Here is a 27,298-nt window from a genome sequence, read left to right as displayed (position 1 = left end):
ATAAAAGATTAATTTAAAGAAATTTATTTCTTGAATAGGTAATAGGTTTACTTAGCTCTTATGAAACAACTAGCTTATGCCCGCGACTTCTTCCGCGTGGACTACACAAATTTCAAACCTCTATTTTACCCTCTTAGGGGTTGAATTTTCACAAATCCTTTCTTAGCGGGTGTCTATTGTCTACGTCATATCTGCATGCCAAATTTCAGCCCGATCCGTCCAGTAGTTTGAGCTGTACGTCGATAGATCAGTCAGTCAGTCAGTCAGCTTTTACTTTTACAATTATATAGGTTTTCCTTGTTCTTGTTGTTATGGCCAAGTTTCAAATTACATAAATTAACCTTCTGCCTCTCCAGTGCATCTAACATGACAATAAAGCCTGTAAAATATCCATCAATGTCGGCTGAACAATATTTAGTTATTCCAAAATGGTATGTGACACATAATACTGAGCGTAACAGCTTTTTTTTGTGACGCTGAGTGCGCGTTATCGGTGAGTGATGTTCTCAAAAATAAAACGTCCCTTGTCAAGAGAACGTACGACCGCTTAACATTAATATATTATCAAAATAATCTCTAAAACCGTGCATACATGTTAAGGTAAGGGTTCCTTGGCGCGTGCAAACGTAGCGCATACAAGCTACGTAGGTAGCTACCTATAAACGCAGGGCCCGCAAACAACTTGAGCATTGATGCGATTGGCTGGCGAATGGCGGGTTTTTATATAAATAATAAGTATCTGTGCGTTTGTACCTACTTATCAACCACCGAGGAGTAAACAAAATAGTCTCTGTTATCAATCAACTAGGTAAACAGTACTACACAGTACTATTCGCCAGACAACCAGAACCAGAACCAAACAGATAGTAAGTAGTTGGTATTCTTTGAGCGTTTATACGTTATGTACCTACCTAGACCTACGCACTGTATTCCTACGCAGCAAGGAGTTTCAACCTAAGGCCGGATTACCCAAGAGGAGATGGATGGAGATAATTATTGTGTTTAGTAGACCAATCAGATTATTATTGATAAATAAATGACATGATAATTGTTTCACGTCATCTATCAATAATCTGATTGATCTCCTTAACACATCTCCGCCCATCTCCGCTTTGGTGGATACCGAGTCTTAAGACATATATATATTAGCGCCCTGTTTCGAGAAGGAAGCGTGAGAGTAAGGAAAGAATTTTAGTAGTAATTCTACCAAAGGTAAACTGTGGCGTTGTCTTGTTACACGTCTTAAAGCTCTTGCTCTCAAAACACACCTTTAAATCTACTCAGTCGGCTGACTTAAACAAAGAAAGCTCACAAAAATAATAGGTATCGAATAGGAAATAAAGTACACACTCAACTAGGCAATTTAAAGTTTTAAACATCCTGTTGTAGCATTAATAACACGTGGTATACTTGTGTAAATATTGATGAGAAGAAAGAAATTGAAACTTAAGCCAATTAGTTTCCGAACATAAGAGATGCCGCTAGATTTCGTAGAATGAAATTGGGTTGATGTTTGTAATTAATCCGAGTTCATGTTTACAGTACTGCATATTATTTATGAATCATTTAATAGCTGATGCCCGCAACTTGGTCCGCGTGGTTTAAAAATCCCGTGGGAACTTTTTTCCGGAATAAAAGAACCTACGTAATTCTCCAGGTCTTTACCTAAGTAGGTATAAGCATACAATGAAATAAAATAAGCTTAAAATAATAACCATCTAAAATACATACGGGTCAAACACATAATCCTCCTTTGGGCTTTGCCGAAAGTCGGGTAAAAACCAAGTCAATCGTTTGCTCCGTTGCCGCGTGATTCAAGGGCAAACAAAGAAACAAACACACCCATTTTCGTATTTGGTATACTTAATATGGTTATGGCAATATCACCGCTATACCTACAGAAATACCTATAATAATTTAAAATTTGAATTTTTTTCGGTATGTAAACATGAAAAGTGTGAATTGAAATAAAATTTTAGTTTACCCCCTTTATAGATATCTTTTTAAAAAGTTATTCTAAAATCATTATGATGTTTCTAGATTTTAGTAAAAAAAACTATCGTTTAAAAAATATTGACCGCCAAAGTTTTTACCAACTAGCATGGCAACGTAACCTTACTTTTTGCGTATTCTGAGTTCGCTCTTGTCGAGATCTAAAAATTAGGTTTAGAAAAAAATTGCAATATTAAACGCGTCACCGCGTCGCTTTCATTCACGTTAATGTTTGTGTGTGCATTTTCATTGCCCATTTCGGCCATGTAATGTTGCGATGCGAGATGCAGAACCAGTTTGGCCGCTACTGCGAGCTTTTATGTGCACGACAATGATCTACAACGCCTTTTGAAAGATACGTACATAAGTCGGCGACACGTCGAGATGGCAATCGGGGTAGGGATGCCCCGCACACCCGCACAGCCCCCGCGCTAACCCGATGCGGCTGAGCGCGGGTAACATGCGGGTGTGCGGGGCGTCCCCCCGTCTTATACCCTGATTGCTATCTCAACCTGTCGCGTACTAAACGTGCTTCGAGGGCAATGGGCTCGCATTTTCCTGCTATGAAAGACCTGTGTGTCACTTCCGTATGCAATTTTCACACATTTTTGAGGTTTTGCTGTTACTTATGTTTCACTTCACCTTGTTACGAGTTATGACATTATTCGCTGAGATTTTGTGTAGTTACCTATGTAATTTATTTATTTTATGAGCTACGTGATTATTTAAAACAAAATATTTAGGCTGCTGGTAGATAAATTTAATTTAAAAGAATGATTCTTATAGCCAAATATGAGTCAAATACGAGAAAATGAGCTATCTTTTTTACAGCTGTAAATTGTCTAATTGCCAGAGTAAAGCCTGCAGCTGTCACGGTCATCATCATTATTAACCCATCCAATCCTACTGCTGAGCACATGTCACCTTTTCATGACAGAGTTCACACACCTCTGTTTCCTCACGATGTTTTCCTTTACAATTAAAGCAGATGGTATTTAATTGCTTAAAAGTTAAAATAATCACAACTCTGAAAGCTAGAGATGCGTACCCGGGATCGAACCCTGGACCCCTCGAATAAGAAGGCTGACATCTTAACCACTAAGCTATCGCCGCTTAATGTGCAGTTGTTTTAATTAATGTGAAGTTATTAAAACTATAGGTAACTAGCTAGTTGACTACCGTTCCTCGCTAGGAAATAAAATGAAAAGTTAATACTTTTCGCTCGCTGGCTTTTAATTAGCTACATAGAAAATGTAGACATAGAAATTTTCATTAATTGGCTAACACTGCGACAGCGGTCCATAAGTTAGTATTAAGTATAACTAAGGATATTATGCACCTTGCATGCGTGCTCATAAAAAAGTACATATAAAGTAAATATATAAATGTGTTACTTATTAATTAAATCATCATGATCAACCCATCGCCGGCTCACTACAGAGCACGGATCTCCGCTCTCAAATTGAGAAGGGTTTTGGCCATAGTCTACCATGCTGGCCATATGCGGATTGGTAGACTTCACGCACCTTTGAGAACCTTTAATCAAATTATGGAGAACTCACTGGTATGCAGGTTTCCTCACATGATGTTTTCCTTCACCAATAAAGCAAGTGACATTTAATTACTTAAAATGCACGTAACTCCGAAAAGTTAGAGTTAGGCGTGTCCGGGATCGAACCCCCAACCTCCGTTTATAAGGCAGACGTCCTAACAACTAGGCTATCACAGCTTTTTCTGAAACATACATTTTAGGAATTAGGTAGAGGTACTACTTTCGGCTTGCAATTTGAATTACAAATTACCTTCCATACACACCTTAGTAGTCGAACTTAAGTAAGATACACCATATTACAATAAACTTAAGTCTCTGCTCCAGCTCCCTGGTACTTCTGCAAGGCATGTTTCTTCCTGTTTTAATTATAATGGATTACAGAGGGAATGGGAATTTCCTTAATGTCATTTTATGGTAGATAGGTAACTAAAACCTGCTGAAACGTGACTAATATTTTGTTTATTTATTTAATTTTACTTTAATGGGAAAAACAACAGCTTATTGTACCGTTGTCATTACTAATAGGTTTTTATATTAAGGCTTTGATTAAGTAAGTAGGGGGAAAATTAAAACATCATAAAATTTTAGATAATCTGTAGAATTTGTAGTAGGTAGGTACGAGTAAACTTGTAGCAGGAAAATATAAACAATCTCATACTCCCAAGTCGTCAAGATATCCTTTAAATACCCTCGGTGACCTTATGATTCGCTGTGGTTTCTTTTTTTAGCTTGATTCATTACATACTTTATTTGCCTTTGTCGGCGAACTTTAATAGCAGGGTCCTTACCACGGCAGTCTCGTTGCAGTGTGGCTAATGTACGCTATTTTTAATTGGGATACGTTTTTGAATCGGACTATGTACCTACGTCGTTATCTGCAGCACTGCACTGCCGCGCAAAGCAATGCCTCACGAAGCTCACATATGAGCCCAATCTATTATAGGTAAAATAAAAACGGTTGCCTGACTCACGGACTGATCTATCGATGCAAAGCCTAAACCGCTGGTGTTTTAACGATCACGCACTCATCCGATTTGAATCTGTGAAAATACGGATATAAAAATGTATATCTACATCATATGTCATAAGCTACCATACAAATAGTTCTATGACTACTTCGGAACGTATTTTCACAGACTCGGATCGGATGAGTGCGTAACCGCCCTTATAAACTTGAAATTTTGACATTACCAAGGTTTCTTTTAATATGACGTAGGCGTCCATATCGATAGGATTTTTGGAAATTCCACTTCTAAGAGGGTTACTTAATTATGATGAAAGTTTGTATGAAAGTCCGGCATTTTTTAAGTTACTTACCTAGGTATCTATAATATGTCTATAAAATTTGGTATTTGGACTTTCGGGCAAAAATGAAAAAGTGCCTAGGCATGTGTTTCAGGGTTTTTGAAAATTCCATCCTCTCATCGATTTTCAAAAATTCCACTCTACCGAAGTTGGGGCGGCTAGTGTTTTTCCAAATACACCGATACACGATTGTATGAGTTTTGCCTATCTCGAGTTTTATATCTTTGGCCAAAGCTAGGACAGAAATAGTAGGTATCGTATCGTAAATCAGTAGAAGCCGTGAGCTACAGTTTTTGCTTATCTGATAGTTATCTAACATTTATATAAAAGGAAAAACTGACTGGCTGACTGACTGATTGACTGATATATCAACGCACAGCTGAAACTACTGGACGGATCGGGCTGACATTTGACATGATAGGTATTATGACTTGGACATCCGGTAAGAAAGGGGTTTTGAAAATACAACCCCTAAAGGGGTAAAATACGGCATTCAAATCTGTGTAGTCCACGCGGATAAAGTCACGGGAATAAGCTTGTTAGTCAGATAAAAACGGAGGATACCTATCAAACCAGCTTAAAGCAATATAAAAGCACGATAATCCTAAAAAAAACAATAATGGCTGTCTCAAAGTGAGTTACTAACGAATTTAAATGAGTAACTCAATATAATGGAAACATTGAGGCTAATTAAATCGAATGTTATGTGTCATTTGCGATATCATATGACCTTATTATCTTGGATAGAGTCATCAATTTCAATAATAGTTGTCGTAACGCTCTGAATGTATAAAGCTTATATTATGCTGCATAATAAATGGCGTTTTATGACCACAATATAGGTAATTAGGTGAACCATGGATGAATTTTAAAACGGGACTGTCTACATTTTTATATGCGTCGGATCCATCTATTACGACGCAACCATCTAGTTTCAACAGACAAAGTTTTAGTGAGTAATTTAATAGTATACCTACGCTTATGTAACGATAAAAAAGTACAAAGTACAAAAAAAATGTATCCGTAGGTAGTTAAGCTTGATCCAATAAAAAATCATTTTAGAAAATTCTATTCTTCTTCCTTTACAATCTCTCCCACTGCCAAAGGGCACTGGTTAAATATAAGTGCTCCTCCGTCCACTTGTTATGTCTTGCTTCCAACTGTTACTTTTGGTACGAATAAAAAAATAAAAAATTGAGGATTAAAATATGTTGTGGCTGAAGCTGCTACATCTTTTTGGTCAGCATTTAGCTTCGGCATTAAAATGACGTATGTTTTAAGCGACTAAGGGTGCCTATCCATTGAAATGGAGCAGAGATATGATAGGCATAAGTACCAAACAGAATAATTACTTATTAAAAGCTAAAGAGAAAGCGTTTTCAACATTGACCATGATCAAAAAACACGCCCTAGATGAAACCATGCAATATTGTTTAGTTACGCAACGTTTTAATATTGATTTAAATCAACACTATAATATAACGGCGGCTATAGGATGGCATGGTGCCTCTATTTTACAACACAAGAGCTTACATTTTTATCCTGCTTTCGATTTCAATATTATGGTATTCCTATGTGCAATCTGCGATTAAGTGACCACTGTCTTTAGGATAGACGTATGTTATGTATTTATAATTGGCCCATTGATTATTTTAATGCATTTCCTTATCAGTTGAAGGATAACAAACGTTTATTTAATGCTACTATTTTAACATTTTGCTTACTGTGTAAATGATTTTGTACTGTTTGTAATTAGGACAGTTGCATCTATCTATCTATCTATCATTTATATATGTAAAATCTATGTTAATGATTTGTTCAGTACCTATAATAGGTGTGTAGGTACCACTACCTACCTACCTAATTAACTATTGGGCTTGCTGCGTAAATGATAAGCAGGTATCTGTATTAAATAAAGTTAGAAAATTATTCTTTTACTTATTTGTTTTTTTATAAGGTAGGTAGGTAGCTGTACGTCAAATGATAAGGCATAATTTTGAAAATTTAAAAAAAATAAATGTACCTACTAACATATTTTATTTATGAAAAGTATTTTTACTCTTAGGTCGGTAATCTCTCTTCTTAGGCAGGGAGTAGAGTGGAGCCAGGAATTTTTGGTAAAAACTTAAACTCAGTCTTATGGAATTTGACATACGGTTGCAATTAGTATGCTGAAAACTAAACATAGAAGGATGCGTAGTGCCGCCGTTACCTATGCCAAACTAGGTAAATAGGTAAAGATTAGTTTGTTACTATTTGCCTCGGCAGTCGGCCCACTCCACTCTGCGGGTGTGCGTTGTACCTTATATGGTTGGGCATCTAATTTGTAGCAAAACAATTTTTGTACAATTTAAGGCAATTTAGGTAGGTAATAGGGAAACCCCAAACTGAAATCACTTTACTTTAGTAGTTACTAGATACTAGTAGGTAGATATACCTAGTAGATAGTAGATACTAGATATCAATATGTATCTACATACCTACCTAGTCGAAGAAAGACACTGTAAACTTCACTAAATTAAATAAAAGATCTATACAAATATTGACGTGCTCGCGCCCTTACATTGGGAGTGAATACCTTCTCACTGAAACATTCTTATTTTAAAATTTGACCCACATGGCTTGACATTTTTAGGTCGTGTTATTGCATCACCTGTTGATATTTCAAATTATTATGAATACAGAAAAATATATAGATATTCATCAGCAGAAACAATTTATAATGTTTATTTCAACCTACAACTAAATATCCACTAAGGACTGCCAAAATATCTTCAGGGGACGATAGGTATTTTGACAAAAATAAACTCAAGAGACGATTCAGATTTCAGATGTAATGCCCAGACTTAGAAGAACTGGAATACTTCATCATGATCAACCCATTACCAGCGCACTACTGAGCCTGGTCTCCTCTCAGAGTGAGAAGGGTCATAGTCTGCCAATTGTCCCAATGCGGATTGGCAGACTTCACACACCTTTGAGAACATGAAGAATTATTCTCATGCCGATTTCCTCACGATGTTTTCTTTCACCTTTCACTTCGAAAAGTTAGTAGTGCGTACCCTGGATCGAACCCCCGACCTCCCGAAAAGAAGGCGGACGTCTTAACCACTAAGCTATCACCCCTTTTTTTGGAATACCTACTTACCTAATCATTATTAATAATAAATCATTTTCAACTTAAGTACCTAAGGTACCTACTAGCTATGCAGTGTTTTAAGTTTTATTAGAAAAAACTTTAAGCTTTCTAGGGTAGAGAAGTATTCTATGTTGGTTTTCTCTGTGCTTTTCATCAAGAGCGGTTCTGCATTTGAGCCGTAAAAATGAACACGTTCGCATGTAGGTACAAAAAGTATGGTTATCCTACAATTTTGTAAGTGAAAGAATTTTTTGTACTGTATCAAGCAACCTGCTTCCACACTTTAAACCTTATAAAACTGTTAGGAAATAAGTTTCAATATTTTACTAGGTCAATGATGCCCGCTACTTCGTCCGCGTGGATTTAGATTTTTTTAATCTCAAGGGGTGTTCGATTTTCCTGGATGTAAAGTAACCTATGTCCATCCCCGGGAAGCAAGCTACATGTCTCTTCGAATTTCATCAAATCAAATGGGCCGTGAAAAGCTAGCATACAGGCAAACAAAGACACTTTCGCATTTATGCTATTAGATTAGAACGTGTTTATTGAGAGCCACTACAAAAACAGTAAGTATTTCATAAAATTGTTTGAATGTCTGTACTGCAATCCTGTTGTAGAATGTGAAAGCCGTTGACCCGCTGCGCTGTGCACTAAATCAGGTTGTCTGCAGTTGTTAGTTCGTTTGAGACTCCGCGCCACGTTATTAGCTTTGCCTACAATACCAGCGTGGAGAGCTTTATGCAGTAGGACTACGAGATGCCATTTACTAGAGCGTGCAATGCCCTTGTTTGTCTCATCCTGACTGGTATCACTATAGTCGGAAAATCTGTTTCTAAGTCACTTTAAGTAGATACTCTGTACCGCGATCCCTTAGAATGTAAAAGCCATTGACCCGCTACGCTGTGCAATAAATCAGGTAGTCTGCAGTTGTTAGTTCATTTGAGACTCCGCGTCACACTGTTAGCTTTGTCTACAATACTAGTGTGGAGAGCTTCATGCAGTAGGGCTGAGAGATGTTATTTCCTAGAGCGTGCAATTTCCGTCTTTGGTTCTCATCCTCAGTCATTCTGACTCATGTCACTAGTCGTGCCTTTGTCAATCAGTAAATTGACTTTGCACTTATATGTGTAAACATACGACATACGACGTATAACATACGATGTAAATAATTTTTTTTTTTTTTTTGCGACTACATACTTTTTTTTTTCATTTGTTTTTTTTTTTAATACAATAAAACTTAAAGCTAGCCTTATCTAATTACTATTAAGCCTTATATAATAATTACTGCCATCACAAAAATAAAATAAAAATCTACAGTTTACCGTATTACTTTTAAATAATAAAACATAAAATATTTCAAAATCAATACTTGAACTTTATCACTTAGGTTGTTTTTGTTGGTTATTTGCATTTAGTAGTCTACCTACCAAAGACCCGTCAAAGATCGGGTAAGTTACTACACTTTGCCCTAGAAAAAGAGGAAATAGGTATAAGGTATAAGGAAATATTTGATTCCAAGCTAATAGTGTTTCTAATTATTTTTGGGGCACTTTTAGATGTCTTATGTTGTATAAATTTTGCTCTTTTAGTAATTGGACATCTCTTCGTATAGGTGAGCTGCTACGATAATATACATTAGGTATAATAACCATTACCTTTTACTCTGAAGTAGGATATTTGAAGTAAGTCCTGCTATCGCTTCATGAAAATAACTCATTCAAGCACGGTAATTGCGCTCGTCATTTACATCACTAAGTACTTAGCGTCAGTTTGGAGTAAATAGAAACTTTTAAGTGCCAACTAAGATATATCAGTTTAATAATAACTATCAAATTAATGTCTTTGTGTATATTAAATTAAAACTATAGGTAAATAAATCGTTTATTTTTTTTCAGAATTTTGTTACTACCTTATAACATCATTAGATTTAACCGCGTGCAATAATTATTTTTTTATAATAATTGCTATGAAAATTTGCACGATTCAATAGGTACCTAATAAACATTGATACAAGTTTAAAGACATAATAATTCTACACAAAAATTCAAATTCCATTATAATAAAATATACCTACTAAAATTAGTTAATCAATTGACAAAAAAATTATAAATAGGTACTTAATTACGTAGACATAGTTAAAATATTATAGTAAAATGTAAAATTGTAAGCTTTGGTGACTATTGTGGGGTAGGTAAGTAGGTACCTACTGATTGGTGAACGATCTCCAACGAATGACTGAAAATCGCTGGTCTTATGCGGTATGCCTCATCATAAGACCATTGAATTAGTATAATAATTCCTCGAAGCATAAGAACATTTTTTTGTGAAATTCCTTACAAGAGACGTAAGTCCAACAATCGATATCTACCTATAGGTTAAAAAGACGACAAAATGTAATGTCGCACACCACAAGTCCAATACTAAACATGAATTAAAGATCTTCAGCACCGCTACTGTAGTCGGAATCCTGACGTCACATCGTCGTAGATCAAAGATCTTTTCACTTCTACGCATGTAGGTAGGAGGTATGTACGCATACCAAGGTTACCACGCACGCCTCATTTATATATAACCCAAAGTTTGTCCTGTACTTGGGTACATTAATTTTGGTTTACAAATGCTGAGTGAATTTAAAGTTTTTTTATTTCTTGTTGCCAATTTTATTTTTAGACATGATAAGCTTTCTTTTTTAATTAGGTAGGTATTGGATTAATAGGGTAAGGTTGCCATCGTTGGACCGACGCTTTGAGTGGACCATCGATGTTTCTCGGAATTGGAAAGACCTGTGCGTGAAAGAAAGAGATAAAACACATTCTCTAGAACTCTTTTGCTTACTCCACAACCGCCAGTGTACCAGCAACTTCCATTTGGAAGTGACGTTTTTTTGTGTGTCAGAGAGTGCAGTAAATTTTTTCATGTGGTGGTTTGACGTAGCAAGTTAGTACTTTATTCTTTAACGTGTCTCAATTTTACTACAGCTAGTGGGTTTCATATGAAACTGGCTTGCTTTTGGTACACGATTAGTAAGTTTTAGGATAACGTATAAGTGGTGAATGACATTTTACTAATGATGTACCAAGTTGCTATCATTGGACCAGTCTTAGTTGCCATCATTGAACTGGTCCAATGATGGATCTGTACGGGAAACAAAATTTATTTTTTATTTTTAGGATGGCTGAGAAAGATGAAAATGAGCCCAGTAAAAGCAAAAAGCTAAGGCTATACTATACCTGTAACGAAACAAGTATGGCGCTTGCTCTTGAAGCACATAAGTCCAAAAAAAAATTGGTCTCAAATGGGCAGCTAGATCTTACGGAGTTCTGAAAGCCACTCTTCTGCTTTTGTTATTTACGTGAAAATTTAAGCTTTGTAATGTCGCAATATTGTGATCTCAAGTTGTTTGATTATTTGAAGTAAATTAAAATTATAAAAATTAAGTATACCTACCTACAAAAAATTTCATTTCTTATTAAAAAAAATTTTTTTTTCGAGTTTCCATTATTGGACCAGTTGTATAAGTTGCCTGTGTTTCAATCGTGGAATCTTTGGGGGTCCAATCAAGGTGCTGGTGGTCCAATCAAAGCAACTTTTTACCTGAGCTTTATTCGAGGTTTTCTCCACTTAATGTTGTTTTTATGACACTTGAATAGTTTCATGTTACAGTTAATCATATTTGCTAACCAATGACAAAATTTAATAGTTCTACAATAAAAGATTTCCAAGTTATCGAAATGTAAAAAAATGTGGTCCAATAGTGGCAACCTTACCCTACTTAGGTACTTACGACATAAACGTTCCATATTCTAGTACCTGGCTGATGAAAGGAAATAATGTGTCATATTTTTGCCCGTGACTTCGTTCGGGTGCGTTCAGGTTTTTTAACAATTATTAAAAACTTTTTTTTTCCGAGATTAAAAGTAGCCTAGATTGCCCCTTGTAAATGAGACCTGGCTACAAATGAGGAGGTTCTTACCAAAGTTGTTATTTTTTTCAAAAATTAAGAAAATAGGTTTTTAGGTTATAAAATTAATAATCCATAGGTATCGACTAATATTTTAAATGCGAAAGTGTGTCAGTCTGTCTGCTAGCTTCTCATGGCCCAACAGTTCAACCGATTTTTATGAAATTTGGAACAGAGTTAGCTTAATATCGCGGTAAATACATAGGTAGGTACATACATAGGCTAAGTACCTACTTTTTATCCTGGAAAATCAAAGAGTTTTAAAAAACCAAAATCCATGCGGGCGCCGGAGTCGCGGGAAAATCTAGGTAGGTAACTGACATACAAATAGACGCTCTGGATATACCTATAAGTAAATTAGGTAGCTACTTACCTACCTACTTGAGTAATCCATGCAGCTAAAACTTAGTTGCATATGCTATAGCAGCCCTACGCTCAAGGCAATGTCCTTTCGCCAGCGCACAGAACAACATTGTGATGATTTAACTGGCTCGCACAACGAGCAAAAATAGTCCTTTCCGACTTGCCAACTTGAAATATTAGCTGTAGTTAAATAAATTGCCTTAACTGTATATATGCCCCTTTTACTGCCGAAGCTCTGAATAATGGAGATACGATGTTGTTCGATGTTTCTTTTGTGTTTTATTTCTCTAAATTAACACAAACATTTAGAAACTTAGTATTAATAAAGGTTACGTGAACTAGATTTCGCTTAGGTTTTTTTTTGCTTATACCTACTAAAAGAGTAAGTACTTACAGGTATATATAATATCTGTCCCGGCCTTACTCACGTGTTTAGTCGACGTTAGCGCGACTAGTTTCGAACCCATCCGGGGTCCTTTTTCAAGGGAGTCAGTTCGCGCATGCGTCGCGATTGTGAATCACTCACGATAGTTTAAACGCTAAAAAGCCGGACACGTTGTTGCTTCGCCTGGTCAAAAACTAAAGCCAACAATTAAGCAACAGTAGCTATTAATGCATACTTCATATCTTCGCAAAAAATACGATTCTTTAGTTGCCTATAAAGTCAAAAGTGGTATGTAAAAACACGAAAAGTTTAAATGTTTGAACAATGTATTATGAAGTGGTATAAACATAAACGCTAAAATAATAGGCAATAAAACCGCGGAATCCGGGATTTCGAATACCTGCCCATTAAAGTAAGCGTGTGCCATTAAAATTTGAATTAAGCTTACCAACCGAAACCATGCTGAACGCGTGGGTAATAGAAGGTTTTGTTCTAGCCTCCCATGTGAAACGAATTCATTATTCTTTACCAAAACCGAAATTTTAATGTTAATTAATGAGTAATTATAACCAGATACACACGTTTTGTATTTAAATTGCTGAAAATTAGCTAGACGATTATTTCTAGATAAGATTTTAAGGCCACTGACCCATATTAAGCACTACTAATGTTATAAATGCGAAAGTGTGTTTGTTTGTTGGTATATTCTTTAGTCACGCCGCAAAAAAGCAACGGATTGACGTGATTTTTTTCATAGATTCAGAACTGGGGAGTGATAAAGGCTACTTTTATCCCGGAAAATCGAAGAGTTCCCACGGGGTTTTTGCACCTGAATCCGCGCCGAAGAATTCGTGGGCATTATCTAGTATGCAATAAGAGATTTTTAATGGATAAAGTCCATAACTGCAAAATATAGCTATTTATTAAATTAAACATAAAATTAATTAGGTTATGAAAAATTAATTTTATAAACTAACCAGGTAAGGATTAGGTACCTACCTACTCATTTAAAATTACCACCACATAGGAAAACTGGTTCATATTTTCAAAATATGTACCTACCTACACAAAAATAAAAACTTCGAATTATTGATTCCCTACTACATTTCTTACACCACATGAAAACACGAGTCACACACGACGTCGGTAAACACAAGTAACTTTAATAAAATATATATTGAATGTTTAGGTATTAAGAGTTCATTTAAAATTATAAGATCATTTAAAATATGTCAATCACTGTTCGGAAATTGGTTGAGTAAACACGCATTTCCGAACTATTTTAAGATGGCGCTGCGACTGCGAGCAATAAAGGCGGTTGTCGAGTTACGACGCTATAAACCTTTGCTAATACTGCTACAAAACCCTTAATAATAAAGAGACTTAAATGCCATTCAAATTAATACTAACTTAGCAATAAATAGTCAGTTAATATAATTAATGATTCTGCTTTGCGAAATAACATTTAAATTCTGAGCTTTTTCTAATTATAATATTTTTTAATCATATAATATAATTAGTCTTGATAATAATTATTTAATCAATAAGTTGTACCTAATTGTATCTAATAGAGAGTCAAAGTTCAAAACACTATAAAAAAATTAAACAAGTTAACAAAGTTACTTATACCAAAATAGAATTACAATTTAACACAATTACTTAATTTTCTTCAATAAATGAATATCCATTACCTATCCACGTTCATTATGATGAGAGACCATCAAAATTAACCTTATATAAATATTAATCAACTTGTTTCTAAAATTGGTCATTTGAATACAATCGATTGCTTGACATTAATTGATTAAATGAATTGAACTCACCACACCTAACTATTAACACGCCTACACTCAATAAGTAGATAGAATAACAATTTAGGAAGAAGTCAATTTACATAAAGGATGTACTTATAGATAACTGAAATTGTTGTAGGCAACTGAAGTACTTAATTATTTTCAGTTGGTACCTAATCTTAAACCGAATATATAACGCAATATTGGAAGAAACCACAAAGGCACCTAATTAGATTGACCCTGCTAGCTTAGCCCATTTCACTCTAAAAACTGTATCAGTAAGTACCTATTGTGGATCATGATTGGTGCTATTACTGTAGGTAAAGAACTTGAATACATTAAAAATAAATTATGAAAGTATCTTACAAAATAAATAAATCAAGACGAAGCATTTGAATTGGCTTTCATAGTAGACTATGAAAGCCAATTCAATTAGAATTTCATATTCACATTTATAATAGTAATCGTTAATAATGATAAGTCACCGTCTCAGAGCAGTCACATAATTCGTTGTCTTCGGCTATCTAGACACCATTCCACAGGAGCTGACCCGAGCGAGTTCCATAAATAACCCTCTTACCAGGCCAGCGATAATTCACAATCGGACCCTTAATATTCCGGTGCATTTATCAACTATGTGGAACGGGTTTCGTATAAAAGGCGGGCAGGTTTATACGGAGTTAAATAAAATAATAAATAAGCAAGAACATTCTGTGAGATTTATTTCGGAGAAAAAAGCGAGGTAAGAGCCAGGTCTTGTCGCCGTATGTTTATAGTCGTCCGGTCTTCGCGCGATGTATACGAGTACGTCCCTAATTAATGCCGCCGCTTCTCTCACAGATATATTATTGTGTTCGCGGCGTCCTTCTTTTAACTTATTTTTTACGCTAAGATTAGATAATAATTGATGTGCTTTATCTTAATTAGTTATCTTCAAGTTATCTTATGAAAACCAGATTTATTTTTAATTTAAATAATAGGTAACTGTCTCGTACTATGTAGATAATTTTAGACAAGTACCTACATAGATGAGTATCTACCTACCTACAACATTAATAGATAATATAATTAATAACAAAGCACCTTTAGTAACTGGTGAAATATGTAGATAGGTAGGTACACGTTACAATTTACAAGACTACCAGCAGAATAAAGGGAAATAATATATATTTTTTAATCTTTCATATTTTGTACGTAAAGGGTTGTATGTTGAGTTACGTCTTTATTCCATCGCATAAACTTGTTTGGATCATAGGAATTCTCTGTAAATAAATATACTATAAGCAGAACAGGTACACCATACATGGCAGACTTTACTCCCCACGATTACAATGCAAGAGAGAATAATGGGACCCAGCTGACGGGAGGTGCCTTCGACCGTTGTCATGGCGACCGAGCGAAGGGTGGCCAACCTGCCTGCGCTAACATATTACAAACACTAACAAAAAGCGGATCATCTCATCCTTCCTACATAGCAATTTGAACTCTGCGATGTAAACATGAAGATTTTGTTTTAAAGATCAGTGATATACGTTTATGACCTTTCTCTTTAATTGGATAATCGGGACGTTTGTATTGTATTTTGGGTTCCATCTTTGCTTTTTAAAATTAGAATATCTATCGCTATCTCTGTCCTGCACATCGCATTCGGCACATGTCACAGCCAGCGAGCGACGACCGCACTTGTTATAATTATTCAGTTCTCTATTTGTGATTATTTGAAGCCATTTTCAGTTTTTTGTTGAAATAAACGTCGGTCGTAAATGTTGAAGTGGTAGTAAAAATGCAATTACGTTAATTTATCGTTCATATAAATTGCTGTATCTGGATACATTTTCGGTCACATGATTTATGATTCGCATATTTTGTCATTTAAGAGAAAAGTTTACTGCTCTTAAAGGATTTTATATCTTTTTGATCGCGATGTAACTTACTAAACAAGCACCTTTATTTATTTATTGGTTAAGTACCTAGGACCTATGTTCAGATAAGTAGGTACATAATATCATTTTTTTGTGAATTTAATTAAAATTCGTATGAAATAAATACATGACCTTTTAGTAGGTACCGACCTATCCAGTAATATATTATGCGTAAGGTATTTTTTAAAATTCACACTTCATTAGGTAGGTACCTAATATTTTCAATAAACATCTTTTAATAAATTGTTTCAAAAAACTGTTGTCAATATGTAAATTTACACTAAATAACGCTGTAATTAACGATCTCATAACTTTGTTTGTTTTTTATTATTAATATTAAATTATAGATTTATATACCTAGGTACCTTTGTAAGATAATATATAATAATCTTATAGACAAAGTTTTATTGTTTTTGTTTGTTAAAAGCAAAGCTATTATAAAATTTCAGATAGGCAAACCGACAAACAGACAGACAGACAGCCAGACAGACAACAAAGTGATCCTACTTATACGGGTTCCATTTTTTCCTTTTGAGGTACGGATCCCTAAAAAGTGGAGAAAAATTCGTATACCTACTACGCTTGTGTGTGTGACACATGGCTAGGTACAATCCACGACAGGTCGAGATGGAAATCTGGGTGGGATCGCTTACCCGCACCAGGTTAGCACGGGAGCTAGGGAGGTGCGGGGCGTCCCCCCGCCTCATACCCCGATTGCCATCTCGACCCGACGAGGACTTTTGGTAGATAAATAGATATTAGTGCGGGATTTACACACCTTTTGACACCTTTGATCTTGCTGCATGACTGCCCATTACCAGGGTTAGTTACAAATGAAACCCAAAAGTTGACAGCCAATAGGTTCTCCTTCGTAGACAAATGTTTTTGCAATAAGTAGGACCATAGATTAATTAGATAATACTTAGTTAAGAACACTACCATTAAAAATAGAGCCACAATAGCTCAACCGGTAAAGGAGTGGACTGAAAACCGAAAGGTCGACGGCTTAAACCCCGCCCGTTGCACTATTGTCGTACATACTCCTAGCACAAGCCTGACGCTTAGTTGGAGAGGAAAGGGGAATATTAGTCATTTAACATGGCTAATATTCTTTTTTTTTTCTAAAAAAACATGAAACAGACCAAAATAATCTAGTTAATGAAATGTAATGAAAAACATCAATGATGTCAAAGCGAAACAAAAATGAATAATAAGAATATACCTAATTAATAAAAATAAATCCATTCAAGACACCTACCGATGCGGTCAAACAAGTAGGTACCTTACTGCCTAACTTCATAAAAACTCATTGGAATATGACACGTATATCTAGAGTAATAAGGGGCTATCAGCGTATACTGTACCTAAGCGACATTCCAGGTTGGCCGCTATCAATTATACACGAAGGGAAGACTATTTATCTTACCTTATTTATTGGCTGACTCAAAACCAGTCTGGGCTCGGCCCGACGTGGTATGTACCCAACTATGTAGAGCCGCAGTTACATGTACAGGTACAACCAAAGATCGTGAGAACGAATTATTGTTCTGGATAAAATATAAATTTTCAAGCCTTGGAATAATGGAACATCTTTTGGTGCGAGAGACGCGAACGTTGCTCAACGTTTCTGTTACGAACCACTAAGGTTTGAATTGGAACACACTTGCGATGTCCGTGTTTCCTGCTTCAAGGCAAATGTAAACAGGCATCTTCTAGGAGAGCGCGCTCAAACTTAGACCTCATCATGTCGCCAAGTGGAATCAACACGGGTTTCCTCTCAGCATAAGAAGGGTCTTGGCCATAGTTCACCATGCTGGCAAAATGATGGCAGACTTCATACACCTTTGAGAACATTCGGAGAACCTGACCATGCAGGTTTCTTCACGATTAATTGCTTACTTATTAAAACTCACATAACTCTGAAAAAAAAACCGGCCAAGTGCGAGTCAGGCTCGCGCAATGAGGGTTCCGTACAACAGTCGTATTTTTACGATATTTTGCACGATAATTCAAAAACTATGATGCATAAAAATAAATAAAAATCTGTTTTAGAATTTACAGGTGAAGACCTTTCATATGATACCCCACTTGATATTGTCACTCACTTCGAAAGTTGAAAATACTAATTATTAGTTCATGACCACGATTTAATTTTTTTTGTGTAATCTAACCCTAAATTCACGGTTTTTAGATTTTTCCCCAAATGTCAGCTATAAGATCTACCTACCTGCCAAATTTCATGATTCTCGGTCAACGGGAAGTACCTACCCTGTAGGTTTCTTGACAGACAGACGGACAGACAGACAGACAACAAAGTGATCCTATAAGGGTTCCGTTTTTCCTTTTGAGGTACGGAACCCTAAAAATTAGAAGTAAGTACATGCCTGGGATCAAACCCTCGACCTCCCGAATAGGAGACCAACGTCTAAACTACTAGGCTATCACCGGAGATAGCGAGCCTACTTAAATCTCATAAAAGATCAATATCAACTTACCATGCATTTGAAATGCCTACGTTTGCCAAGTTTGTGTTGTGCAGTAGCATTCAGTAGGTATAGTAGATACATATTATTTGTACCTACCTGTTTTACAATTACATATTTTATTACAGCCCTGTTAATTAAAAATTTAATTTATTTTCTGTAATAAAACATGGTGTTTTTTATTGCAGCCCTATTAATTGATAATTTAATATTTTTTCTGTAATAAAATATAGGTAGGCAGTGTTATTCTATTACAACCTTATTAATTAATTATTTTAATTTATTTTTACTTTAATTAATTATGGTGATTTAAATAAGTTCATACTCAACGTTAACCAGGTTTAGTATATCATTAAGATGGAGTGGAGAAAAATGTTATCCATTTACCTAATAATTTTTAAGTTAAAAAAGTTTTACCAACTGTCGGACAAAAGTTCCATAAAAAAAACTAACTAGGTACCTAGGTACCTATACAATAAAACCTTTTTACTTACTTAGTTAGCTATGAGAATACTAAGATTTAAAACGACAAACGTGGGGGGCAATTTGGAAATTGCAATTCTTAAAAGCTCCTTATATAAAGTAATAGGCATGTAGATATAAGATATAAGACAGGAATTTTTTAAATGTAATACGAAAAATAACACAATAAATTAAATTTTTTTTTTTTTTTTTAAATTTATTATCAAATAAAAATACATACAAATAAAAGCTTAAACTAAAAACACCGAAAAAACCACAGAGGTTTGTCCTCGATGCCTATCTGCAACGAAGATACTTATTAACTCATTACTTAAAAGAAATAATCTACAGTAGGTATATAACGCGAAGAATCACGTAAGTATGTAACATAATATTATAATCGTGAGTAGGTTTATTAAATTTATTAGGTGAATAGGATTAGCACTAATATAAATAATTATATAATCTACATAGACACAAAAGACTCAGCCATCTAACTTTGCTAAAAAATATTCTTTTAATTTATACTTAATGTTTTTAATGTTAAAATAGTTTGCGTTTCGTTATTTACAGCTAATATACCAATGACCAACCGCTAAACTATGTGGGATGAATTTTATTACACAAAAAAAGTTATTTCGGCAATCTCCAAGTTCTTTTTTCACAGTTTCTGAGAAAATATCTTTACCGTCTAAACACAAAAAGGCACCTTACAAAGAATTAGAAAGTTGCACAACCCTTGCCGTCCCAACATTTTTTGTAAAGACTTCTTTTAGAAAGCTCTATTGTAAACTTTAAGTTCGCCTAGCGCCTTTAACCCTTTCTGTTACTCTTTGAAGATTTTTTTGCATAATTTAACGGTTTGCTTGCGTAGGATTTTTGGGTGCCACATCGTTAAATTCGATTGTATAAATCTATTTACTCTTGATCTACTTTGAGGTTGGTCCCAGTAGCGGATAACTCTAAAATTAACTTTACAGCTGCAATAAAATATTAATGAGCTATTAAAATCTAAGATGCCATAAAAGTGAAATTTAATAGCTTGCTCGAAACCTTTTCGATGCGAATCGAAGCACGAGTTGCAGACCGGTGATATATGATTGCAATAAATCGGTTTTATTCAACTAAAATGTTCTATTCTCATTATCATAAATTTTTTGTCAATGTACAGCTATTTTTATGTTAATGTGACATTAATTGTTGTTTTTTTGTTTCTTCAGGACCAAACGGCTGCCCACGACGACGCGGACGACAGACGTACACAAGGTTTCAAACGCTAGAATTAGAAAAAGAATTCCATTTTAATCACTACCTAACGCGCCGGCGCAGGATAGAGATCGCACACGCACTATGTCTCACAGAAAGACAGATCAAAATATGGTTCCAGAATCGACGAATGAAATTAAAGAAAGAATTGCGTGCAGTAAAAGAGATAAACGAACAAGCTCGCCGGGAGCGAGAAGAGCAGGACAGAATGAAGCAACAGCAACAGGAAAAGCAGGCGAAACTTGAAAGCCAGCACCACGGCCACCATGTAACCCACCACCACGACCCGATGAAGATGCCCATCGACAAGGGCTCCAGCGATATCCTTAAAGTGAATAAAGTGCCGACGTAAGGCGCTCGGAAGCCGCTTTCTAAATCCTGACTGATACTGTATCATATAGTGTGAATACATGAATGGAAGTGTTACGTCCATATAAGGACCTGCGGGCACCGTTAGTTTCCTATCCACTAGTTTTATTTTGCGGCTGATTAAGTAGGAGTGTCGCCTCGTTGTGGAGGTGTTTCGTGACTTTAATTATTGTATTAATGTTCCTTTAGTGCGAAGGACTTGCCTCGGTGTCATTCGCTGTGGACAGGCTGGTGAAGTGCTTAAAGCATTTATTTTGTTGCCATAACCACACCATGTATTGCAATAATATTTTACTAAATTTTACAAAAACGTTAGTACGTCGCTCTAAGATTTACAAGCCCGAGTGAATTTCGGTATTGTTAGATAAGATTTTAAATCTGTGAATCTCATAGTATTTATTGCTACCACTTATTTTAATCCATTATGTTATATTTTTTTATTGATAGATATTATATTATGTACATTTTGATGTATATTTTATTATTTGTCTGCTGTTAGTGGACTGGTTATGTTTTGAGGGTCACATTTTTATGATTCTAAAATTTGTTGTTTTAGCGGTTTGTTTCAAAAAAGTTTGCTTTTATTTTTGTCCACATTGTACTTCATTTTGGTAGTTAGGTCTACAAATTGTTGTCTCATTTAAACGTTTTTATAGTTTAATTTTACCCGCAGTTTTATAAAACTTTATTTTTATTCCCATAAGAGCGTTAGACGTTTAATTGTAACTAAATACGTATCGAAGTACAATTGCGTGTAGGTTCTCATTATAACGAATGTTGTTTTGTAATCAATGTCTTCATAAAAATAATGTTAAATGCGGTATTTTTGATGATGATTCTACTTTAAAGTAGTGAAACCTTGTCCAGATATTCGACATTATTTGAATTTCAAGTATTAGAAAAATACAGTGTCCATACTTCCCAATTCATCAAATGTTCAAAATTATATACGTAACATTGATACATATAATAAACAATAATGTTACTAAAATAACTTTTACATGTAATTTTAAAGTTGACTAGCTTAAGTGTAATATATAAATAGATAATGTAGGTTCAACTTTATACTATAAAGTATTGCTAAGTTTTAAAGCTAAATGATTCAAGAGGGGGCGGAATATAAAAACCTACACAATATTCTGTCTGTATCATCACTTCAGTCAGCATGTAACTATTATAATCAATAGATAGTTGATAGCAAGGAAGATTTCTTATTTAAAAATACTGTTTAAACAAATACGATTAAGCAGATTTGGCTTATCTATATACTTTTTGATTGAAATTTGGAATTTGGATATTGAGGTTCAACAATATTCTTTTCAGTTTTGCTTCTAAATCCGCGTTGTGCCAAAATATTAGGTATTATAAAAAATAACTAAACCTATTTTGAATCTATTGGTTACGGAACTTTTCACTTTTGTATTTTCACGCCCGAACAAAAAGCACAAAATTCCTCTATACGTAAACCAGAACAAATATTAAATTAGGACTCTAAATTTAGTGTTGATAGTCACCATTATACGTAAATTAATGTCAGGGTAGAGATAAAGAAAATTTTAATAAATAATGTGTATTAAAATAAAGATGTTCGCTTAATTTTGGTAATTCATCATTCAATAGATCTGTCCACTGTATTATTCATACGAATACAATTATAACTATCAGTAGCTGTATTTTAATACTATAGTTATTATGTAGCAATATCATAAGCACGAGATCCTTTTAGATTTAAGCAGCTCATACATAGTACATGGTACACTATATTAAGAAATAAAATGACCTTACCATTTTTTTTCGAATTTTTAAGTTTTAAAAACTTTATACAAGCAATAACCAGTGAATCACTTTACATACAGGTTTATATATTCATGAATCAAAGCCTTAGGCTTGATTAAATTTACCACAAAAATATTTACAACTATTTTTGTCTAAATATTATATATTTTAACGAGAAAATCTTAAAACCAATAAGAATGTTTCAGGGTTCAATAACTAATTTTTAATCCCCCGAATCATACGTACCTCATTCTTAATAAGCAATACCAAAGTAAATTCAGTAGGTGTCTCTCAGAATAAAAAATCAATTTACATGCAAAAACTAATATAATTTAGTCAAATTGTCCAATTTCCATTACGTTTCAACTCTGATACAATTTAACTTCCAAATAAAAAATTTGACTCCAAACCTTTGTAATTATCAACGTTGGTACTTATTCTATAGGAGGGGAACTAAATTGGTATGGCACTACAATTCGATGACTTGCTTAATAAGAATTCACTGTTTAATTTTTTATTTAGGTGTAATAGATAAAAGAAATCTAAGTTTGTATAAAATAATTTATATTGATGTATCGGCAAAAGTCAGATATGTGCAATAACTATTGGATACATTTCTCATGAGCCATAGTCGTTGTATAAGATTACTGTATAAGGTTGTCATTAGCAGATAAAAACCCTTAATCCCATCTTAAGTTAAACTATCAATGAAAATCGAACAAAATGTACTTAAGTAACTTTGGTATATGTAGGCTTTATAAATTATAATGCATAGATTATAACGTAGACACTGGTAATAAATTAAGGCGTGATGAATCCGGAGAAGTATTTGACTAAAAAACGCTTATTTACCTATTTAATATCATTCGTAACTATTATGATTGGATGACATGAAACGTGAAAACTATTAGACGGTCTGTACACACTGATATGTGCATCGAGAAAGATATCTGTAACGCAATGTGTGTATACGAACTAATAAATTGTTATTTCTGCATATTGAGAAAATATTTTATCCCGTTATTAATAATTTACTTTAACGGTTATTGTTTCGTTACTTTTACCGGGACCGTGCAAATTAATAACCGTTTTTTATATGGGCATGATATCGTTTTTATGTTACTGTTTCGATACTTAAGTTCCGATTCATACAATAGATAACTACTTAGTAGGTAGCATATTATGAGTAATAATTTTTGCGTGTATGTACGTCCGATGATTTATGTCAGGTTCTCTTTATTGTTTCTGCCTCGTAAAGAACTGTAGATAATTCACGTGAAACAATGAGCAATTTGTAAAATAGATTATATACGACCTCCATCCGTAATGCTGTCTTGCCATATTGCTAGTGTTTTAGACTAACTATAGGTATTATTATAATGCCTGGCTGAATACAGATTTTTACTATTCGTAGTAAGTAAAGATATCCTACAATTATATGTGAATTATCAGTAATTAATTATATTAAAATTCTTTTTTACCAGTCCTAAATTTATTTTATCATTTTTGAAAACATTAAAACATTGTTAAATTGAAATAGATATTAGGTACCTACGCCATTTATAAAATTATTATTATTGACAAGACTTCCGTTTTATTAGGTTACGTCTAAATTGATTAATTTTATCTTAAACCTAATTGTAGTTATGTATGTATGTAACTATATCTTTAATTATATTGTCTTAAAATAAGTGTAAATAGTTGTGAACGTTTTATGTGGCGCATTATTTTTGTTCATATGTTTTGTTTTATGTTATGTATTTATATGTACCTACCTACGTATATTTGAAAGTGATTTTATTCGACCAAATATCTTTTAGAAAGATATACCTACCTAAAATGCAGTTTCACCATTATTGCTGATTAATTGATGCATCCAAAGTGTACCTGCCTACCTACTAAACTAAATTTTATATTGAAAATTCTTAAAATTATATGCCTTATGATTGATAAAATTACGAAAATGTAATAGCTGTTAACTATGCTGATGTAATACTTACTTAATATTTCCACTATTTTTAGCAATTGTTTTGTTCGGCCAGTTAAAACATTTAGGTACTCAGGTACAAAAGATTTATTTTTCCATCAAATATTAATGTTTGTTTAATACTTTTATAAGTAGATAGCTATACCTAGTTTTTTTTAATTATAATTTTTACTTGTTTTTGCAATTTTATTTTTCTTAAATACAGTATATACCTACCTATATTCTATCTATCAACTTATAACTACTGTACCTATACCGATAGGTATATTTTTGGTCGAGTGAAATCAAATGTGCAAATCAACGTGACTGTGTCGTGTTAAATTAAGAAAATAGTTGGGTGATTGTATATGAAACCCGCATTCAATATTGTAATATTAATTTCGACAATTCAAGAGAATAAAGAGTTAATAAAACAATAAATTTAGTGACTTGTGATTTCCTGAATCCTCTACCTCCCGTTTTCCCACCTCGTAGTTCGGTACCTTGTCTACCGATATAAGAGATCATAATATCTCCTAAACTATATTTATGGAACAATTTCAGGAAACGAAATTTGTTATAAGATACTTATTAAAGAACTTGTTCTGAATTTTGCGGCTAAGCAACTTTTACACGTCTTTTTATGCAATATGAATAAATAATAACTAGCATCTTCTAGGCAAGCGCACTCCATCTTAGGCTGCATCATCACTTGCCACCAGATCTGATTGCAGCCAAGCGCTAGTCTATAAATTAAAAAAAAGCTTATTCTCGCGACTTCATCCTCGTGGACCACACAAATTTCAAACACCTGTTTTAACCCTTTAAGAATAGGCTACTTGACTCATATCTAATTTCGTCCAATAAATGATTATTTATTATAGTATTTTGCTTAAGACAACGAAATATATCAATAACAATTATTAAAAACGCAGGATGGATATATAAATCCAATTTTAAAAAATACAGTTTTTATTTTTATTTGAAACGCAGAAAACGCTGTCAGCCATGATGTGACGTCATTAAATATGTAAACAAAGAAATGTCATCCCGATGTGACGCGGGGACTAACGTAGTATCCATATATATAAAATTTAGAGTCGTGACTAACTTATATATCAACGCACAGCCTAAACATCTAAACAGCTGATCCTAGATACATGAAATTTGGTGGGTGTGTTCTTTGTAGGTAAAGAGAAGGTATCCACTAGGAAAGGATTTTTTGAAATTCCACCTCTGAGTGGGTTAAATGGAGGTTTGAAATTTATGAAGTCCACGCGGGCGAAGTCACGAGCATAAGCTAGTTTTTATATATTTCTAAAAACTCATAGTAAACGTAAAAAAATATCGTTTTCTCTTTATAAATTGAATAAGTTATTAAGTAAGACTTACAACAAAGTGATCTTTGCAAAAATAAATTTGGGTTGAAGTCGTTAGTCATATAGGATCCCTTTAAGCAAGTCTTCGCGTGTTACGTATATTTATTTCACTGGGAACTCTAATCCACAACTTTCCTGTGGTCTTTATCGATGCGTTTTTTACATTCTCGGATGACACAATAACGATAATTACTATATTTTTCATGTACACTAGTATAATAGAAGTCATGTTTATTAACTTTGGGAGGTTATGCTGTTGTTTACAAATGCATGACGTCAGAGCACAGATAATCTATCGGCCAAACATGGCCGACAGTGTTTTCACCTGTCTAAGAAAAATATATTTTTAAATTAAAGTTTTATGGTTTTTAGGGCGCAAAAAAATATAGTGTTAATTTTTTTGATATAATAGGACAAATATTAACCATTTAAGACCAACTTTAAAAAAGTGTCAAGTAGCCTATTGAATTATCAAAAATCCTTAGCGAATGTCTAAGTACGTCATAATAGCTATCTGGTCGTCAAATTTCAGCCCGATCCGTCCTGTGGTTTGAGCTATGCGTTGATCAATCAATCGGACAACTTTTCCTTTCATATAATATTTAGATATTGTAATAGAGATTAGATTGTCTTTGTCAGTCTTTCCACACGGTAGGTACTTATATGTTTATTGTACCTTTACCATATTTACCTGTTCTTAGTAGGTATTAAAAAAACTTACCAGTTTCACTAACTTGACGTAACGTTCCGGTACGATGCCGTGTAGAAACCAAAGGGGTATGGGTTTAATAAAAACTGCCATACCCCTTCCAGGTTAGCCCGCTATCATCTTAGACTGCATCATCACTTACCATCAGGTGAGATTGCAGTCAAGGGCTAACTTGTATCAGATAAAAAAATAAAACAATGAAAACTCCCTTAGTAGGTAGTGGTTTACATTTTAAATTATAACCTAATAAATAGATACAATATATATAATATATACCTAAGTATATATCGTTTCTAGTCCCAGTGGCTTGAGCTATACGGTGATAAGTTTTTTCATGTAAAAATATGAACGCAGTGATCTAAATACTAATGTAGGTATCTAGGTAGGTATGTACCTATCTAATTATTAGCTAACGACAAAGGAGTAGGTAATCAATAATATATATACATAATTGCCTATCCTATAACGAGAATTAT

The 27,298-nt window shown here is 34.1% G+C and overlaps 1 protein-coding gene across 4 annotated transcripts in view; it reads left to right on the top strand.

Moving 5' to 3' along the window:
- abd-A (abdominal A) overlaps positions 1-24,805 on the top strand; it is a 73,639-nt gene extending 48,834 nt beyond the window's left edge. For all 4 annotated transcript variants that reach the window (XM_034972625.2, XM_034972624.2, XM_034972623.2 and 1 more), the window contains exon 3: positions 20,578-24,805. In XM_034972625.2, the coding sequence (XP_034828516.1) occupies positions 20,578-20,975 (398 nt within the window). In that variant the 3' untranslated portion in view covers positions 20,976-24,805. The remainder of the gene's footprint in view (positions 1-20,577) is intronic.
- Positions 24,806-27,298: the final 2,493 nt, after the last annotated feature.

Source organism: Maniola hyperantus, chromosome 10 (genome assembly GCF_902806685.2).
Source record: "Maniola hyperantus chromosome 10, iAphHyp1.2, whole genome shotgun sequence".
In the NCBI taxonomy this organism is placed as follows: domain Eukaryota; kingdom Metazoa; phylum Arthropoda; class Insecta; order Lepidoptera; family Nymphalidae; genus Maniola; species Maniola hyperantus.
The sequence above is the reverse complement of the archived record's forward strand: the minus strand, read 5'-3'. Positions and strand labels throughout refer to the sequence as shown.